The sequence below is a fragment of the Orussus abietinus genome, unplaced genomic scaffold, assembly GCF_000612105.2.
Source record: "Orussus abietinus isolate OABI.00-Male unplaced genomic scaffold, Oabi_2.0 scaffold4, whole genome shotgun sequence".
NCBI classification, from domain to species: Eukaryota; Metazoa; Arthropoda; class Insecta; order Hymenoptera; family Orussidae; genus Orussus; species Orussus abietinus.
The window spans coordinates 2793554-2813981 of NW_019396014.1; the positions used below are offsets into that span (position 1 = coordinate 2793554).

At 44.6% G+C, this 20428-nt stretch overlaps 2 protein-coding genes across 11 annotated transcripts; both read left to right on the top strand.

The window, feature by feature from the left end:
- The first annotated feature begins 532 nt into the window (after positions 1-532).
- LOC105695759 (sodium/potassium-transporting ATPase subunit beta-1-interacting protein) lies at positions 533-10017 on the top strand. Of its 4 annotated transcripts, none has more exons than XM_012417646.1 (7): positions 533-878; positions 1607-1744; positions 1864-1944; positions 2032-2223; positions 2300-2360; positions 3572-3629; positions 7290-7432. In XM_012417646.1, the coding sequence occupies exons 1-7, from the start codon at positions 825-827 to the stop codon at positions 7300-7302; spliced, it is 597 nt and encodes a 198-aa protein (XP_012273069.1). In that variant the 5' UTR covers positions 533-824; the 3' UTR covers positions 7303-7432. The 4 variants fall into 4 exon arrangements, with proteins under 4 accessions (XP_012273069.1, XP_023290371.1, XP_012273067.1 ...); XM_023434603.1 differs by having other exon boundaries at positions 7293-7432; XM_012417644.2 differs by lacking the exon at positions 3572-3629 and having other exon boundaries at positions 7290-10017.
- Positions 10018-10235: 218 nt separating this feature from the next.
- Positions 10236-17032, top strand: LOC105695795 (glutaminase kidney isoform, mitochondrial). 7 transcript variants are annotated; one of them, XM_012417716.2, is made up of 12 exons: positions 10236-10461; positions 11251-11348; positions 12067-12102; positions 12585-12684; positions 12765-12907; positions 12975-13348; positions 13439-13719; positions 13802-13978; positions 14093-14304; positions 14506-14631; positions 14824-14964; positions 15111-17032. In XM_012417716.2, the coding sequence occupies exons 1-12, from the start codon at positions 10372-10374 to the stop codon at positions 15298-15300; spliced, it is 1968 nt and encodes a 655-aa protein (XP_012273139.1). In that variant the 5' UTR covers positions 10236-10371; the 3' UTR covers positions 15301-17032. The 7 variants fall into 7 exon arrangements, with proteins under 7 accessions (XP_012273139.1, XP_012273141.1, XP_012273140.1 ...); XM_012417718.2 differs by having other exon boundaries at positions 14093-14253; positions 15111-17031; XM_012417719.2 differs by lacking the exon at positions 10236-10461 and adding an exon at positions 10738-10838.
- Positions 17033-20428: the final 3396 nt, after the last annotated feature.

Below are 20428 nucleotides of genomic sequence, written 5' to 3' on the forward strand. Positions count from 1 at the left end.
AATCCCCCTCGGGTGATTGAAAAAAATCAATATTCAGATTTTATTTCACCCCGTTCCTTTAAATGTCAAATGTGCTGGTTAAAGGTGGACGACTGTTGCGAGGCCGTTAATCAGTTCCCAATTGCAAAAGTCTCGCGTGACTTACCACTCCTGCAAGAGCGACACGGCGTGAACTAATCGATTCCGGTTGTCGAATCGATTTGAATCAATTTGCCAAATGTGTCGGCGAACTCGGGGCTGCTAATGATTCGAGTTCACGTCTCTATATTCTTTACCCGGCATAAGCAGATTTAAAATCCCCGGAATGAGGGTTACCACGTGGTTAGTGACTCGTGGGACGAAAACCATCGCTGCCACACGTCGATAAACTAAATTATTGACGGACAAATGCGCTCTACGGATAAATGAGCTCGGTGCTGAGTCGCTCGACAACGCGGACGGCACCATCTAGGGGGAACTTGGGGAACTGTATAGTGGATTGAATTTTTTTTCCGTCAGGGCGCGTTCTATGTGAACGAGTACTCATCGACCGAGTGATTCGACGGCGACGGCGTCGCGGATCGAAAGTGACCGAGTTGATCTCGTTTGATCGCGCGCGATCGGAAAGTGGCGAGTCGAAACAAGTGAGCGGCGGCGAGTTTTCGGTGGGCTCGTTGCGCGCGGACATGTCATTTCAATCGTCCGCAAGAACGGAAGGAACAAGTGTCGAACATGGCGGCGCGTCCAGGGCGCATAGAGTGATGCAGCGCGTGCAGGCTGATTCTTAATTTCCTCTCTTTGGAGCTGTAGGGCCTCGTCGACGCACACTAGTCGGGCCAAATGACATGGGAATTTGCAGCAGAAGACACTTCCTACTGACGATATGTACCCTACAACTCGTGAGTTGAGAAACCAGATGAGTTCACCTGTAGCTCGCACCTGCTCGCGTCGTTTTTCTCACCCCGCGGTCACGCTCGAAATCGGAACGCGTTACTCATCCCTGAGTCACATTTTCGAATGCTCTAGGCGATTACGCGTCCCGATTAGGCACTTTCTGAACTCTCAAAAAGATTCCTGAAATTTTTTTAAAGGAGCGGAATCTTGCATTAAAGGGGAATTTTAAAGAATTGCATGCTGTCTCTTTTATCACTAATAGGAAACAAAGCTAAACGCCTCATGTATCATGTAATCGATTGTTACCGAATGTATCGTGGTATCGAGTATGTAGACTGAATGAAGGAAGGGAAATTTTGCAAGTTATCGGACGTGGAATATGTAATCGGGTTAGCCTCTGCTCATGGAGCGGCACAAGTGGATCACTTTCCCGGCGCACTGTACGCTGGATTCCACCTAATCTGATGTATGGATCTGAGGGCACTTTTGCACACAATAGATTATTTCCTGTACATGCAACGTATCGTGCTATCCCATTGTGGGTACTTTAACTCGTCTCGGAGGCAGTGATAATTAATGAAGAATTTAGAACACGGAGCAATTGCTGGAAATTGAGCACGCACTAGAGTGTATATATGTTGGAACGATGACAGCAACCTTCGGACATGATTCACCTATCTTATTGTCAATTTCTTGGAGCATGTCGTCATGATCAAAATGTTTTTGTTTACAGATTACTACTATAGAACGCCAAGTATTCGACTTCCTAGGGTTTATGTGGGCGCCGATATTGGTTAACTTTTTCAACATTATTTTCGTTATCCTTGGATTTTTTGGAGCCTTTCAATGTAGACCTAAATACATCATATCGGTTTGTATATCCGTACTTACTCATTTTCTTTACTACTTTCTTAAGTATTTATTCAGGAATTCAATACGTATATATTAATTTGATATAAAAGTGTGTCTTATCAGTAATTTATATTACAGTATTGCACATGGAATACCCTATGGTTGGGTTGGAATATTTTCCTGATATGTTTTTATCTCAATGTAGGGGTATTGGATAAGGTGGGTAATTTTACCGTTGCTTAATACCTATTAGTTATTTTTTTTTTAATATGTATTTTCGATTTAAAGCATTTATTAACATTTTAGAACAGTGACATATTGAATTTGGGTACTGGCAGCTTCTCTTGGTGGCAAGTGAACGGGCCAGGGTGCAAAGCTGTTTACGATGTCACAGAACCAGAACTATTTAGACCTGCGAGGCCTACAAACGTGACGGATTGTGTTCTAGATTACGAAGTAGTAGAGGTATTACATGCGGCAACACAATGTCTTTTAGCAGTGAGTATTCTCATCGTACGTCTACCGCTTAAAAGAGACATGCCAATGAAAAAGTTCACGCTAAACCATGTCTTAGATTATGGCAATCGTGGGTGGCATCTGCCTGAGTCGCGTATTCCTCGAAGAAGATGACAGCTGTAAGTATGAATTTTCCTTGATCGAAATTTTTGTTTACATTGCTTGGTCTCATTTTTTTGAAATATCTCACAGGGTTATTGACCGATCGGTTATAGTTTAGAATCAAAAAAATTATTCTATCTGCTTAGATAGTCGGACACAATTTAAAAAGACGTCCACGAACGAACGCTTGTGGACACAGATAAGTAGAAGCAAGTGATTTGACTCGTTACGTCAGTGACAGCCAGTTCTTTGTATTACAGTCATTGCATAAAATCCTGCCCTCTTAACTGGAAGTCTGTATCGAAGGATGTGGTCACTGATTAGGTTTTTACCGTTCTATCAACTAACGCTTTCCTTCATCGACTCACAGCTTTCGGGTATTCTGATAAGATAAAGGGGGCAAGTCACGGCAGTCTAAATCTCTCCCATTCTAGAAATCAAGCAGATAAAACGAGAACGTATACATTCGCTGCATACTCTGACAGAAAATAACTCTTTAAAGACAATTATCATTAACAATTAACTACTCGTTGAACATTCAGACTCTGCTCTGAGACCTTAAATTGCTTCGACAAGGAAAGAGTGCTTACGGTAACGATGGATAGAGAATAATATAAATAACACTCACATTATCACTGCTGTTTGGTCTATGCTGTACTTAAGGCTAGACTCCTATTAAAAATAAAAGTAGTAAATTAAAGAAATTAGCCAGTAATTCCGCTATCCATCGGTAACGAGCCATTGAGCATCCGCTTACGTATTTTGCGTTGTCACTTGAAAAAAGGGTTGTCGGTTGCAGTCGATTTCATTGGTGGATTTGATCCCCCATTTTGGTAAGTGCCGACGCATCCAGTATATCGCCTGCACGCTCTCGTCTTTTCATTTCGGAATGTGTGAATGGGTTACGAGTCGAGACGTAGTGGACATAGAGAAGAAAAAAAAAAACAGTAAAAAAGACCGCCACGTATTGCAACTCTACGAGGCATAGCAGTAGTGTGAGTTTCCAGCATCCAACGCAAGTCTGCATTTTTCTTTCGATTATCTCTTGGCATATATTTTATTCTTATCAGCTGTAGTATTAGGCTTGGAGCCGAAACTCTCTGTTCACATGTTCGATCGTAGAGAACCTTGAACCAGTAAGTTAAGGCTTGGACGATGCGTAGTCGCTCTTCGTATCCCCGGCCTATGAATGGAGTTTTAACGAAACGGACTCTGGGTGACATTTCAGTTGACTTTGTCGGAGGTGGTGACTTTGGGCTGGCAGGCCACACACCGTTGCATCCTATGTACGTTAGCTACTCGGCTCTTCCGCCACCTGCCTATCCCCAGAAAAGTTCCGACCAAAGCTATCCCACGGGCACCGCTAGCTCGCAACGATTGGTATACCGCGAAACGACCATCCCGAGGCATCCCGGTGAAAAGTCCTTTGACAACCTGGCCCGCGCCAGGACTAGACAAGACACCGGGAAAAGTAACAGGAGCAACCTCTCGGGCCGCAGCGTGGAGAACGCCCGGCTTAACGCCGAGTGCAGTAACGATTATTCTAACCCTTTGGACCATTTGCAGAGACCGGTGTCTCCGTACGAGGAGTACGACTCCCTGGACAGCAACGGCAGGTTCATCTGCCAGAGGAACAGGCTCTACCGACCGCAGTCCTCCAAGCTCAGTCCAGTCGTAGCACCCAAGGCGAAGCCTCGACCGGTCCCCGGTAAACCCACGGGGAGCGTCCACAAGCCCAGGGTCTTTACCGACCACGTTAGGGACCAGCCGTTGAGGTCCTTTTACTCGGACCCGAAATTGGCGATCGACCAGGAGCAGACCCTGGGACGGGAGAGGAGCGTCAGGTCCAAAAGAGACAGCAGACCGCTCTCCATGTACACCAATAATGTCTGAACTGGCGTCTCGCCTAAAGATGCCGATTCATTGGCGTCGAACGGGTGCTGGAACTTGGAAAATCCTCCCCAGACTTCAGGGATTTCAATGTTCGAACGGACGCGATGACGGGCTTTGGCGAATTCGCGTGATTAGGTGATTAAGAATCGTTCGTTTCAGCGTCTGGTTGGCGCCAATGAAAAGGTACCTTGAAGAGGGGCGGAGGGTCTGTGGACGATGGAATCGCCTCGAAGGGTCGTTGGGAATCTTTGACCATGGAGTATGTTACGCCTTTTCGGGTACATCTCGCATCGACGGGTGACCCTGGCTTGGAGGACTGACGGTCGGTTCTTTTTCTTTTTTTTTTATTATTATTTCTGTTCTTTTATTTTCTATTTGGTAGATGATAAAAGACTTTTTATCAAGGCTGCAGGAACTTAGACTTAGACCCGAACTGCTGGAGAGAGAAGGTAGAAGCTGAAAAGAGACGTTTATCGTAGACTTATGCCGGGCGACGTTCACTCGGCACGAACACCTTGAAGAGGGTGTTTAGACAATCGGTCCGACTTTTGTCGGCAAGGAGAGCGCTCGTGCAACGAATTAGAGTCTTGACAAGGATTTTTCACCGGCGCGGCGTGGTACCTCTTCTGCACGGACTAGAATACGAGTACGTGCAAATAGGTATCCCGAAAGCAGGGTATGTCGAGCCGAGGATTTTCTAAAAGGGAACTGCGGCGTTTGTTTAAACGATCAGCGAATCGTATCCGGTGGTAATCTTTTCGGTGCGGTTTATCGATACCCTCGTCGACGGTGCACATACCCTGCCCGAAGGTGTTCTAACGTTAATCGATCAATTGGAATTTATTTTTCTACCGCCCTGTACTAGACTAATCGGATTTTCCTATACTTGCCAAATAGTTAGGGTACTTGTTAACGTAGCTAGTTGCGGGTGCCTTATCCCCGATTAACCCGGATCGGCATTTTATGCGAGTTAATCGTTTACAATTTACCGCCTGACCCCCGGTGTCTGTGACAATCGATTTTGTGCAATGTTATCGCGCCCTTTTTTTTTTTATATCAATTAGGGTACCGAGAGATAACGCGAACGATGCGCTCGTTTCCGCACCTTCGACCGGTCGCGTACCCTGACTCGCCTTTGGCTTGACTTTTCTTTACTTCCCTTTTGTTTTATTTTTCTTTTTCGCTAGTTTTCTTTCCATTGCACCCGTTGCTCCCTGGAATGCGCGCTTTTTATATTGTACTAATATACGTACGATGCATACACTGTGATATGTAGAACCGTCGTTGGTGACCGGCCGTGGCCGAATCGCCGTCACCTCGGCGCAATCTCGGAACCGCGGTTCGGTCTAGCTGATAAGAGTACTGCAATTGTAATTATACATTATACTTGCTGCACTTAAAGGTGCACTTTGCACGGCCGAGTCGTCGAGTACGACTGTTGGTCCCCGCGGTGCAAAGTAATCGATGGATCCGAATTTTAATCGATATCGCAAGTACGCTCTTCGTCGGTGTCGTTGACTGTAAAATGACGTTTTCATTTTTCCTTTTTTTTCTCTCTCTCTCTCTCCCCCTCAATTTCGAGATATGCAGCACTTCTACGCTGTCCTTCTCGTCGCAAAGAGACTCAAGCATCACAATTTCGCAAGTAACGAATTCGTCTTACCGGTCCTTATTGTTAATTAATAATAGTAATCACGGATTGCATTTAGCGATTGAGAGTGCGGTCTGTTATCGGTGCTACGGAAGGGATCTTCAATCGATTAGGAACTCGTCTGGTAGTGCATGGTAGTCACGGATTTTCGTTCTTTGCCTCCTCCCCCTTTTTTTTATTTTATTTCTCAATATTCGAGTAGATTATCTATGATTTAGGCAATCGCATCGACTTGATGCGTAGACGAGAAAAATGAAATCGCCAGGGGACCGAAAGCGGCGGCCCCTGTCGCTTCGAGAGACTAAAGTCGGACTTTTTAATGTTAACTTTACGTATTTAATTTATTGTCCCTCCGCGGAGGATCTTTAAGTTTTTTTTCCTTCTTTCTTTACTTTTATAGCATTCCACTCGTTGACCATGGATTTACTTTTCTTTTTATTTTTTCATGATATCGATTAGAGATTCGTCGCTTTTTCTGAAATGGCGCCGTGTCGGATCCGTTTGATACGATTTGTCTGGAGGTTGTATGTTAGATTTCATTTCGCAAGGATTTAATTCGCCGTTGTCGATGATTTATAGAGATGTTCCGTCGCTTGTTGCGTCATTTCAGAAATGATTAATTAGTATTTAGTGTCGTGTAGTACGGCTAGCTTCGTTAGTAGTCTAGACGGTACCGTATTTTCTTTATGTATGTAGAGATTGGCTTTATGTGGGTGCGACTACTGTGTTACACATTTTGGTGCATCCAGTGGTTAACAATAAACGTGCAATGCAGAACACACTATTGCTTGCTTTATTTGATTTATTAACCCCTTCACTTATTTCTGTCTCTTCTCCTCGTCTAACATGGTTCTACGCTTTGGTCTCTGGTGGACTCTCGTATCGTAGTCGGCGAATTTATCCGAATTTCCGTAGTGGATTGCTCTTTGTCTCTATTATTTATTCATTTATTTTTATTTTTATCCCGGAGTTTTCGAATCTTTCGGAATTCACCTTCATCCATAGCGTTCGGCCCTGTGCACTTCGCATGAACCGTAGAATCTCACCGAAATATTTTCATCTCCAAATCGAACGAACAAAAGGGAGGAGAGAGAAATCGAAAGCAGCGGAAAGAATTTTTTTTCGCTTTTTTTTATTAAGGAGAATAAACGTACCTCGAAAAGCACGTTTAGAAGGAATCGAGAAGTAAACGAGAAATCCTTAGAATTTTATTAACGAGTTCACTCTAAGTAGATATTAACGATATCGTGGATTAATATTTTATATAAAAGTCCCGAGTGGATTTCGTGTCTTTTAACGCTGTTGGTAATTAACCGAGATGCAAAGAAATGGCCAAGATATTGGCGGAGCAACTAAACGCGCTCGTTGGCCCTTTGGTAATCGATCTTCTGACGTTTTGTAGCAGTACAAACTAAGAAGAGGAAAAAGCAGCCGAGGCCTCTCTACAGCATCGAGTACTCGCAACCGGAGCTGCCGATCCAGGACGAGGGCGTCTCCCCGAAGCCGATGACACCTCGAAGAGTGAAGAGGAGGTCCGTCATCTCCAGAGACGGGACCAGGAGGTCCAGCAGGAGGAGCTCGGTTCGTCAGTCCCGGAGGAAGAATCCCGTAAACCGTATCATGGAACAGCAGGAGAGCCTCTACGCGAATACTCCTCCCAGCAACCTGACTAACCAGAACGTCAGCACCCTGTCGCAGAGTGCCCTGAATTACGACAGGATCGCCGGTACCTGGGACAGAGACAGGAACTCGAATTGGCAGCCCGAGGCCGTCAACATGACGGTGTCGTCGCCTTCCCTGTGGAACCAGGAGCCTAGCTACTGCAATACCAGCAATTTCACCAGCCCCGATCCTCCGAATTGGGAGTCCAGCAACTCCACCAGGAACTTGACCGACAACTGGCAGAACAATGATCTGAGCCCTATGCAATGGCAGGGACAGAGCAATCCTACTTTCCAGCAGACCAGCACTCAGAGTCTCAATGGAGAGGACTTGGATGAATTGTATGGCAATAGACCCGCTAGTGCCAGGTCGAGCTATAGCAATTACCATGGAGTTAGAGCTACTCCTCAGGTTCCCAGCAGAACCGACGTCGTCAGGCAGAGCCAGAGGCAGTTTGTACTCAGTGGACCTCCTGCTTATCAGGATACGGTTATTTGATGGAGAGCTTGGATTTAGATCCTCTCCTTTATATGTTAGGACTGGAGGAGCACCCTGAGGCTGAATGGAAAGGACTTGGAGTCGTTATGTCGCTACGGGAATTATTACCCGGTCAGGGTCGCTCTTCAGGACCTTCTACGCGTCCTGCGATTTGCTCCTCTCTTCAGGGTCCTTCCTTGGAGGATGGAGAATGAAAGTGTCAGGATTTTCTCTTGCGTTAGTTTAGTACGCGGTGTAGAATTTTTGCTCAATTTGTAAGGTAGAAAGGAGTAGAACTTGAGAAAAGAGACGAAGGGGGTCGCTTTATGTGACTTTTTTTTTTCGAGCGCCGCAGAGAGGACTGCTCGTTCTTCAACGTCTCGAGGAGTAGTTTGTTAATTAATTAGCGGTCGAGAGACTCTTCAAGCACTGCTTGACACGTACAAAATTGTACTTACTTTGCCGTTCGCTTTAGACACTGCCAAGACTTTCAATGCGTCACCCTTGCGATCCATGTACGAGTGTAGGTTTCTCTTCGTGTATTTAAGTATGCCTCGAGTAGTGTTTTATGTACGTCGTGAGGAATCAAAAGAGAGCACCGAACCATCTGTAAATATATTTTCGCATCACTTCGCATTATGTATCTCGGACACTTATTCGGGAACCGATGTACAAAGGAGACAATCAACGCCGTTCTTCGAGTACTCGCCGATAGTCGCGAAGACTTTTCTAAATGGGACTTTTCATGTGATAGTTATTACTTATTTTTTCTTTTGCGACGCGATTTACCGCGATTTTTGCGACGAGCCTTTTCAAATCGATGGACCACGATTTTACACGTTGACGTAATCGATAAGCTCGTCTTCCAATTTTGGATTTCATTTATCGAGATGTACTGTCGATTGCTCATTGCGCCGCCCCGATGGGAACAATTAATGATTATCGTACGGTATTTGCACGATTGTTTAAGCGGAGACCTTTTCTCATCCTGTGCGTGATTTAGTTGTCTTAGGGAGATGTACTGTAAATCAATTTAACTATTCATCGGTTACGTTTTTTTTCTCTCTCCACGACTGTTACTAGTTGCTTCGCACTGGCTGAGTTGATTTAAGGACAGTAGGGTAAACTAAAGTAATTTTATGATAATCTCGTCACCGCTTATTTCTCACCGCGGAGGAAGATGGGAATAATGGACTTTGATTTCGTGACCTCTATCATAGAATTATTTCGGTTAAAGGAACGTCGAAATCGTGTTCGTTTTTTAATCACTGCGCCCTAAGAAGCAGGAGAAATAAGAACCAAAGTATTAAGTACGAGTTTACCTAAGCTAGGAATAATCGCGGTAACCAGTGGTACTATAGTTATTTCGTATATTTCAAAGCGAGGACTCTAACAGGATCCAATCGACAGGACCCTCTTTCTTGCAAGGATTTGTTGCAAACGTTTCCGCCCGTTGTTAGGAATAATTGCGTATTTGTTGTTCTGCAATTAGTGTAATCAATCGTTGTCGATAATTTCGCAGGATGCAAAGGACTCGTGGAGACCACCATTGTCGCTTGAAGGACCTTTTTGCGAAATTGCACAAAGATGTTGGTAATTCCTATTTTCATATTTTCCTTTTCTTTTTCTTGCGATGCACAAAGGCGTTCTGCACAAACTCATGTCCTTTGCCTTTTTTTTTTCCTTTTTTAGAGAGAATTAGAGCTTCGCTTTTAAGTGTTGATTTTCCGGAGTCCGCTCTACGTTGAGAGACTTCAATTGACGATTAATCACGTCTTAGTCCTTACTCTTCTGTTGTAAGTGCGAAAGATGGCGATTTCCCACCGTACACCCTTTCGACCTCGTTTATGGAAATTTTCAAGTGCAATACACAATTTCGCGTCGCCAGCAAACTGGCGATTTGTTGCAAGTGTTACGTTACTTTCGGATGCCTGTAGTACTTATCATCGAGCAATAAGACACGGGACAATAAAATTTCATGAGACATTCTAGGAGACTGTATCATAATTTTTCTTATAGTTATAGATAAATTCCTCCGCGTGAAAATGACATTTTCCTGCCGCGTGCGTCTCATGGCAGGACGTTTGAATGTAGGCAAATCTAAAGCGGGAAAATCATTGCCGAAATCGCGCATGTCCTGATTTAGACCATCCCTGTATAGGGCGAGCCCGACCTCGCGTGCAGTAGTTTCTAGTCATCGGGACGCCGAGCGTCGAGGCGACGTCACTGCGTCGTCAGAGAATTGGCAGAACAGTAATTAAAAATTGAAAGAGGTGTCCGATCGGCCGGCTCGATCGAGGAATTTAAAGATATCCCCGTAAATTTCTCCGGAAAAGGATTGAAAAATGTACAAGGAAGTGGGCAGGTACTGCGCGAGAATCTCGAAGACGAAAGTCGGGAAGAACGGTCTCAGGAATTTCTACACCTGCGGACAGGTGAGTCTTCTTATGGCTTATTTTGAAGGATTATGTAAGAAATCATTATCAAGGGAAGGAACGCATTTCTAAGGGAAGTGCATTACTTTTCGACGACTCTGGGGGAATTAATATGAATTTATTTCATTTATTCGCCGAATGTGACAAGACGTCGAACCCGGGAAAATGACGAATTCGGTTCAGCCAGACCACGTGGGCGATGGCAATGGCCGGGTTTGCCGACAGAAATATCCTGTCAGTGTCTAATGATCGGCTCGAAAATAGGGAAGTGGAGGAGGACCAGGAAGAGCCGACGAAAGTGACGAGAATTTCGTGAAATTGTTTATACAAATTTTCTTAGACCTCGTTCTTCGTCCCTATCTCTCACAGAGGATCTGGTCGGTTTCTGCTCCGCCATATTAATTTAAAAATCAAGGGTGGTGTTTTAAAAAAAAATTAATAACTAGAATGAATGAATTTCTCGCCGAGATACGATATCGCGGGATTTCGAGGGGCGTTAACGTGTCCTTTTCCAAGGGATCATAATTAGGGGCAATTAAGCACGAGCGGATGACGAATTATCCCGCTTAATGCCTTTCTAGGGGCTCAAATAAGATGTTCGGGGGATTAAGGGCGAATTTTACGACAAGGTTTCCCCTTCGAGGATTCCATCGATCAATACGCCCCGCTTGGCAACGGACTCTCCCCTGCGAAATTATTTGAGACCCCTTTTCATGGGTTCGGGGAGCCCTCGATTTTGGAAATGGGCATTATTTTATGAGCCCTGATCTCCCGATTTTATTTTTCCAGAAACGAGCGGCCGTGCCCATGTCGGTGAAACTTGGCACGGCGAGGTACCTGGACGCAGCTTATGGAAGTGCCTTGGAATTAGATCGCTACCATACTCGGTATTCAAATTAATTTCTACCCCCCTAAACCCTCCACACCCCCTGACTAACGAGCAGTTAACCCACCCGACTGACGCTTATATAAGAATTAATAATTAATTCTCAAGGAATGGTCAGACCTGTAGATGGACTTTTGCCCCCGATCGCGTAAGAGTTGAAGGATGATTTTTTTTATTTAAAGGCATTACGTAAATGTATACATTTCTTGGGGTTGATAAATATTTTAACTGTCTCAGAATGATCGACGGGAGGTCGCCTCGGGGGAGATTTTCGATACTGCAGTTCGATGCTTATTATAGACCATTGCGAGAAGTGACGTTCGAAATGGCACCGTGTCAAGTGCAATGTTTTGTCATTGGATGGAGATTGTTGATAAGTCGGGATCTGCAGGAAGGACACGAGCCATAAATAATTTTTATGATCAATTTAAGACGCTTAGGGATCCTCAAGTGGGGCCATTGCAGCGATTAGTTAGGTATAAAAGCTGCATCGCGATGCATCGAGGACGCGCGATGCAGTTTCCCTTCTCGACGGGCGGCGGGAAAAGTAAATTTATTTATCTATAGCGAGTTGAAAATTTATTAATATAAGATACGTAGATTTTCATTATCGTGAACCGATGAAAAACCACAAATTCGTCAGGCTCGTCGAAAGACTTCTCAGGTAAGATGGCTTCGACTAATCTTTCTCAATCGAATTTTGTAATTTTTCTTTCCAGCGAGTACAGCTTCATTCACGACAGCCACTACATGTAGTGAGTACCGTGCACTAATTCTGCATGGAGAGTAGCCCTCAGTTGTAATTATATTTCTGACAAGTCGAAAAATCAGAAACGTCAAATCAGCTGTCAGGGGACGTCGCGAGAATTTTCTTAAAAAAAAAGGATGCATGTGAATTCGATATTGCACCTGATAAAAAAATCGTGCAAACCCACCTGGCGACGTGCTTTCAGGTTTCTCCACGAAGAAAACGAGTGGTTGATTTTCCCGAATTTTCCGCGAGCTCGTTTTCAAGGTTAGCGAACGAATGTGGATGTCTCGAGTGGCTGGAAAAATCAGCCATTTATTTTCTTGGTGGACGAATCGTTCCCTCGAAAGGCTTAATTCGGCGAAGAAGTCTCGTAAAGCCCATAATTTGCATCCCCAATTTAGAATGAAATCTAGAGTGATGAAAAATCAAGAAATCGAGGAAATTGGAAAAGGGAATATTAATGACAGAGGGAAATGCTTATTTCAGTGCCAGGGATCAGGATCAGGCGAGAAATGCCGAAGACGTTTTGTTCGACATGTTCAAGAGCGAGGACACCGGTTTACTTCCAGTTGGAAAATTTCTGGCCGTGAGTGTCTCTTCGGGATCGGAAATATTTTTTTACGCCACGTCTCGATCCATCTTAACACCTTTGTATTTTTTTTACAGGCCTTAAGGACGACTGGGTTGCGAAAAAACGACCCCAGGCTTCAAGAACTGACGGACAACCTGAAACAGGAGCATCTCAAAAGTGGAGGCCATGAAGGGATCTCCCACGAGACCCAAAAATTGGACATGGAGCAATTTCGAAGGTGAGGAACATTCAGAAAAATGTTAAGACTCAACGATGAAGATGAAGAACGACTTAAATAAATTTAGGATCATCAACCCGAATATCGTCCTGATATCGAAGGCCTTCAGACACCAGTTCATCATCCCCGACTGGTCAGGGTTTACGAAGCACATCGAGGACTTCTACTGGAAGTGCAAGACCAACACCGAGGGCAAGGTGGCCGCCTACATCCCCCAGTTGGCCAGGATGAGTCCGGATTATTGGGGTGTGTCAGTTTGCACGATAGATGGTCAGAGATTCAGCATCGGTGACACGAATATTCCGTTTACGCTTCAAAGTTGCAGTAAACCCTTGACTTATGCGATCGCCCTGGAAAGGCTGGGCCAGGAAGTGGTTCACCAATATGTCGGCCAGGAGCCTTCCGGCAGAAACTTCAACGAACTGGTCCTGGACGATAACAGTAATCCTCTCCTTATAATAAAAAACTATACATTTATATTTCATTAATTTATCAGAAGGTATTAACTCAAACATTGTATCTAAACTCCAGTGAAGCCGCACAATCCGATGATCAATGCCGGAGCGATTCTCGTGTGTTCCCTGCTGAAGACCTTGATCAAGCCGGAAATGACCCTTGCCGAGAAGTTCGACTTCACCATGAACTATTTCAAGAGATTAGCCGGAGGCGAAAATCTCGGATTTAACAACGCGGTCTTCCTTTCGGAACGCGAGGCCGCCGATAGGAATTACGCCCTGGGCTTTTACATGAGGGAGCATAAATGCTACCCGGAAAAGACGAATCTGCGAGAGATCATGGATTTCTACTTCCAGGTGGGATATTTAGAGATACAAGATACATTTCCTCGGATGGTTTGTCTCGTAGTATTTTTTTTTCTAATTTTTGAATGTCCAGTGCTGTTCCATGGAGGCCAATTGCGAGACAATGGCCGTTATGGCTGCTACTTTGGCAAACGGTGGTATTTGCCCCATTACCGAGGAAAAGGTCCTGAAACCCGACAGTGTTCGAGATGTTCTTAGTCTTATGCACAGCTGCGGCATGTACGATTACAGCGGGCAGTTTGCTTTCAAGGTAGGACGCGCCTCCATCTTGGATTTCTTGCGCCGAAGAGGTGGATGGAATCGAGGCGTCCCTTTCGGGTTTATTGGGCATGGAAATGGATGTAAACGGACGGTTTTATTCCAGGTCGGTATCCCGGCAAAGTCTGGAGTGTCTGGAAGCCTGCTGGTAGTAATTCCCAACGTGATGGGCATCTGCACTTGGTCGCCACCCCTCGATCATCTTGGAAACTCTTGCAGAGGCGTCCAGTTCTGCCAAGAGCTCGTAACGGAGTTCAACTTTCACAGGTCACTAGACGGAACTATTTTCCAAGTGGGAGGAAAATCGGAAATCGAGGAGTTACGTGGAATCCGTCCCTTCAGGCTTTCCTAGACGCGCAGCATGCAAAGCGCCGCCATTACGGTCCCGGGTGAAGGGAGCCTTACCTTCCGGCATTTTATAATTTCCTTAGAATATTAGCGCAGCTTGTCGAGCCGATTGGGCGAACTACTCAGCGTCTATTTAATCCCGACTAAGTGGAGGGCGTTTCTCAATTCCAGGTACGACAATCTGAAGCATGCGACCAACAAGAAAGACCCCAGAAGACACAGGTACGAGACGAAAGGATTGTCCATCGTCAATTTGTTATTCAGTGCCGCGAGCGGTGATGTCACTGCCATGCGTAGGTGAGACATATAGCATAAATTTAGAGGAGAGTGCAGTCGGATTGCATAAGACCCAAATCGGACATTCGGTTAAATTTTAGGCACGACGCTTTGAAGAACGCTCCCCCGAACAATGGACGTTCACGATGTTCTTATCTTTCCGGTCGAGGGAATTTATTTGGCTTTGTTGTAAAACGCCTGTACTATTTTTAGGCACCGGCTAAGCGGCATGGACATGACCCTGTCGGATTACGATGGGCGTACGGCCTTGCATTTGGCAGCTAGCGAAGGACACCTGGACTGCGTCGAGTTCCTCGTAGAGTACTGTGGGGTCCCCCACGACCCCAAGGACAGGTAGACCCATCGTTCCCTGGGATGCTCATTGTCTTACCGAGCCCCTGGCTTCTAATGGCCGATCGGTGTTCCATGCATATTTATTACCCCTCTCCGAGAAATCCCACAAAAGGGGACAGGTACCCATCGCTTCGTTCTCTTCCCAGGTGGGGCAATACTCCCATCAGCGAGGCAGAGACCTTCGGGCACACTCAGGTGGTCGAGTACCTGAAGAACTTTGCGATGTCCCATAAAACCGAGCAGGAGAACCAAGATAATCAGGACGTCAAGCCGACAGAGCCGAAGACCCGCGACACCCCTGAAGAAGTGCCCAGCGGCCAATCGCCGTTACCTTAAGACACCCTGAAGAGCAATGTTCGATAGCCGATGTAAAAGGAGGAGCCGAGGCGAAGGAACAGCCTGGGGACTGTAGATTTTCGACATTCCATCCAGAGGCTTAGTCCCGTGTTTCTCCTACTTTCTATCCACCGGTTTGGCATGCGATAGTCTTCGGAATAGAGCTTCCAAGTTATTTGAAATTTAGCGACGCCCCAGAAATTCGGTCTCTCTTTGGAAATTTCCACAAAAGAAGATTCCACCGAATTTTGGGCTTGCGCGTTTGACAGCTTGTTTCGTACATGTCCCTCTTCAATGTCACTTTTCGTTTGCTTTGTTCAGGTGTACGGACCGACGTAAGCATTTCCGTTCTTCGATAGTCCTGGTGGTTCCTCCTTCGCCGGCCGACATCGTAAGACGTCGGCGATCCGAGTCTGTTCAAACACCCACCGGGGTTCATGTACATGATGTAAACTAAGTAACAATGTCAATTTTTTTCGGCGATGCGTCGTGACGCGATATCCAAAACGCGTGTATTTACCCGCCGATACGGATACGTCGTTAGGTAGATGTAGACTCGCCGATCCGTGGACGAAAGACAATAATGATGCGCCTAGAAGAAGCATTTTGAGCTGGAGATCTCCGAATGTCCACATTTTTCTACTCGCGGTCGCTCATTTTCCTCCAACAACTGCCGGACTGATTTTCGGTTCCAGCTCGGGTGATACCGAGAACTCCTATTATCTCGGCTGATAATAAATCGCAGCTTCCCGCGGGACGATCGGATTTTCCAGATTTTCTCGGATAATCCGAAAGGGGAATCCTCGAATTTAGGTAGAATTTTAATATCTTTTTCACTCCGTTCGTTGTAAGCGCCGTGCCACGGACTGGAAAATCTATCAGGGAAATATTGCAAATGGATATTCGCACGCAAAGTGGTTAATGGACGCCGTGATAGTACGTATATTGCGTCGGATATTCTAAATTTCTTTGATATCAGTTTTCGACCGACAACTCTGTCTAGATTTTAGCCCGTCCTAAGCAACATTCCTTAAACGACATTATGAGAATTTTAGGTCGCGGTTTGGGATGCCTGAAAATGTTCATCTGCGAATTGAGGTTTTGCAATAGTACTGGTAGACCGGGGCAATTAATTATTACACGCGGTAAGACAGAACCAACTGTGATTCATGAGAATAGTCTGTAAACTGCAGAATTACCTCTCCATGGTTAAATATAAGTATTCGGAAAGGTGAATAATTATATTCAATTTCGAATTCTTCTGTCGTTCCTCTCGTCGGACATTGTGCGTTTTCGCTGGTCAATCTAGAATTTCGTCGTTTCGTAGTTTAAGTCCAGGTCACTGTTGTAGCACACGATAATTAATAAATCGTGTTGTTCAGAAGTTTCGACTGACGTTCTGGAAAATTCAAATTTCGGAGCGCATATCGATTCGACTCCTATCGGCTGATGTCAAAAATTTGGACGATTTCTGGCCGTGGCTTGTGCAAATTTCTTTTGTGTGTCTACATATGTGTTTGCTTTACCGGTAATGTAAGCCTTTGGTAGAAGGCCGCCAGTCAACGGTTAAATTCGACTTCGCAACAAATTAGGCGGAAAAAGAGATGCATCATTTCTTTACCCTCCTTGCACTCCTCGATTTTTATTTCCCTGCAGATTAGAGAGCGCAGATAGTGGGGCATATTAAAAAAGAAAAAAAAAATCGGGGCATCCCCCAAATACTAAATAATATTCATAAATAATTTTCAGAGATCATTCCTACACGTTTAATCCCGTAGACAATGGCGAGTTCAAGATTGAAAATTCAGAAACCGGGAAATTTAGATAAATTATGTTTTGTAATATTTTTTTTTTTTCCGACTTTTACATGAATTTATAATTTGCAGTTTAAGGGCTATCTAATCGCCGGTTAAATTTAGCGATGACGTATCGTTAATCGATGTCCATAAAGTTCGGAAAATTGCACCGACCTTGGCCTTGACACGAGTTAAGACTTATCGATGAATCTCATTGCGAATCGTTTAAAGATACGAAATGTGCGCGAACGATTATCACAAGGACGAAGCTCGGCGCCTGATGACGTGTGATTACTGAACACTCAAAAAAATCGACTAATTTTGAGTCGAGAGGAGGAAAACCGACGACTTGGGTCGAGACGCAATGGCTCGTTACATAGATTGTAATTACGCGCATATCCAGACAAGGTGGCTCGTTACCAATTTACATTTACCTCGCCACGTCGCCAAGCCAAAATTTTCGGTAGTCACTGAACTTCCTCAAAATTGCCCCAAAAAAATCATTTCGCCATTTGAATTACTCAATAAATCGGGTTACAATTTTTCTGCGATAATTTGTATCGTCTTTAATAATTTTCAGGTGACAAGCTCGCATCCCTAAATGGCATATCTTCGAGATGATCCTCTCATCGGTCCAGAAATCATCGATGACTACCGATCCCGAAGTTTCCAACACCTCACGTCCACCTGTACCTGGAGGAATCAGTGTCTGCAAGAATGACGTCAATAATAAAGAGGTGTCGTATCATTAAACGAGCGGAAGACCCGTCTTGTGTCATCTGCCACTCTCGCCTGTACAAACGACGTAATGTATCGTTTACGTACTTAGGAATGCGCGATACTATAATTTAACACCGTACGTACAAGTAGCTTCGAGCGAGATTTGACATTGGGGTTTTCACGTGGTGATAGAATTTTGTCACGCGTGCATTCCCCATTCGATGACTCAGCCGAGAATCGGGACGACCCTCGCATGACAATAAATCGGGGAAAATTCGATTAAGATACGAGTCGCAATTAATTTATAAATCTCTGTTGCAGAATGAGTTTTGTAAATGTTGTGAAATGTCCGGCGTGAAACCCCGGTCTTCAGGGTTCTTCTGGGGGAGCCATGGAGAGAGAACGACCTCGTATGGAGATTTCCATGACTCGGCGAGGATTCCCGTAATAAATAGAAATTTCGCTGGGTATCGCTGAGAAATTCCCAGAGCGGAATTGGCGGATTCTACGATAGTCTCGAGTTAAGGTCATGAAACTGTTGGCCGCGAATTTCTCGCGTGAGACGGAGTCCTCGAGATGAGGCAATCGCTCCGAGCTATCTGTCATGTGTATTGATAACTACTAGAAGAGATAGACACGCTTGCTGTACATACTCATTGGGCCCCAAGACGTTATATATATATACGTAGATATATATATTGATAATATGTATCTAGCCAAGCTGCTTGAATTCCCTCGAGTCGAGAGTACGTCTTCAAGTACGCGTACTCGATCCTCGAGTCCCAATATGTAATTTCTTCGGACGTACCTCGACAGCCTGTCATTACATATCGGTTCATACACTCTTTATCGTTTCCCTGTCATGAAACACGTTCACGTTTATCCTTTTACCGACATGGAGGATTCTTCGTATGATTTTCTCGATTTTCGACATTTTCGGCGCTTCCTCGGAATGGAGGAAACTCGAAGTGGAGAATTTTTCTGCCTCTTCTGTCCACTTCCTCGAATTCTCCGCAAGGTCTGCCGGTTTTGTATCGATGATGGGTCATGAATTAATTCATCCTGGCAACAGGTTATGGCTTTTACGAATCGACATCGCCATGGGATTTCAGGAGAAAACAAAATGATCGAGCCGACACGTGCGCAGTCGACTCTGTCATTTACGCAGATTCCAGAAAAAGGACGTTTTCCTTAAATTCCAGGATCTATATATAACAGAATGACCATTACTGCCTTCGAATAAAGTGAATCAGTTTTTCTTTATCTTTTTCACCAAAAAGAATTCAGTATCGTTTGAAACTTATCGACTTGTTTATTGCTTTTGTTTTAATTTTTTTTAGACCTCACCCCTGGAAGATGGGACAAGGGAGTAAATTTTGGCACGAGTTTGCTGCTCCTCCGAGGATATTCGCCGAAGTCATTGAACCTGGCCTTGAAAAACCGGAAAGTCGAATGTTTGTTTCGTCAAGAAAGAGATGGAATTAATTTAACGCACTCGTCGGATGATTAATGGTCGATTAAGGAAACCTACCGTTTGGCTGTTTTTCGAAAAAGTGACTTCGAACTCCCTTAAAGATGGCGGAAGGTTTAATACGCAGATCTGCAAGTCCCTCTTACAAGAAAGAATCCAGAAATCTGAGCTCAAACTTACCTCCTAATTATTCCGTTATTTTCTTAAATACTAAGTAAAAACGATTGTCAATTTACGAACCGGTATTGAGGGTACGTCGGATTCATTATTCGCGTGCAAATCGAACAAACAGAAAGAAACGAGTTTGCCGCTTTTTTCGTCGAGTCGGCCTCGAGGCTCGAAAATAAAACGCTAAGTCGAAACTGGACCCGAAGAGGAAAATGGAGGACCGTGCATTCCGATGTTTATCAGTCTAATAAGTAGTGGCCAACTGAACCACATTTTCGATGATCAGGATACTCTTCCCCCTGGATCAGAGGAATAAATAAATTAAATCATCGGTTTTTCCTCGTTTCTCATCGCGGCCTGCGCGTCTCTTCGGGTATTCCTCCGTGATTTTATCTCCCATCTCTATTGTTAAATCCTGACTCGTTAGAATCTGCTTATGCAAAGAACCGGGTTGATTGAAATTGAATTCCACGTGTTCGAATACGGTTTCTGGGGTTTCTCCGCGAATAGAATCTGCCCCTTTGTGGGAAAATATTAATTCTTTGTCGATTCTTAAGACGAAGGCGCATCCAAGATGGCGGCCAGAAGGCTTGCCTATAGGACGAGCGTTAAGAGTCACTTGACATTCGAATTATCGCTGAAACAAGTTTCGACGACTTACGCAATGTCGGTATTACACGCAGATTCAATGGGGTTTCTCTGGGCAAAATTTCTTTGGGCCTTTTGACGTCATCTCGATCCCTGGATATTAATTTCGAGTCCTTGATTTCTCGATTTCCGACTCCCATTTCCTGGCAGAACTTCGAACCTCGAGAGAAGCCAACATTTTGGATATACCTTACGATTGAAATCTAACGCGCATTATTAATTCATCTTAGGTTAAATTAAATGTCGTTAAATTTGAGAGAATCTCACGGATTTATTTAGCATGAATTTATGAAATTACTAGGGTATTGCCGAAGTAATTTAGTAT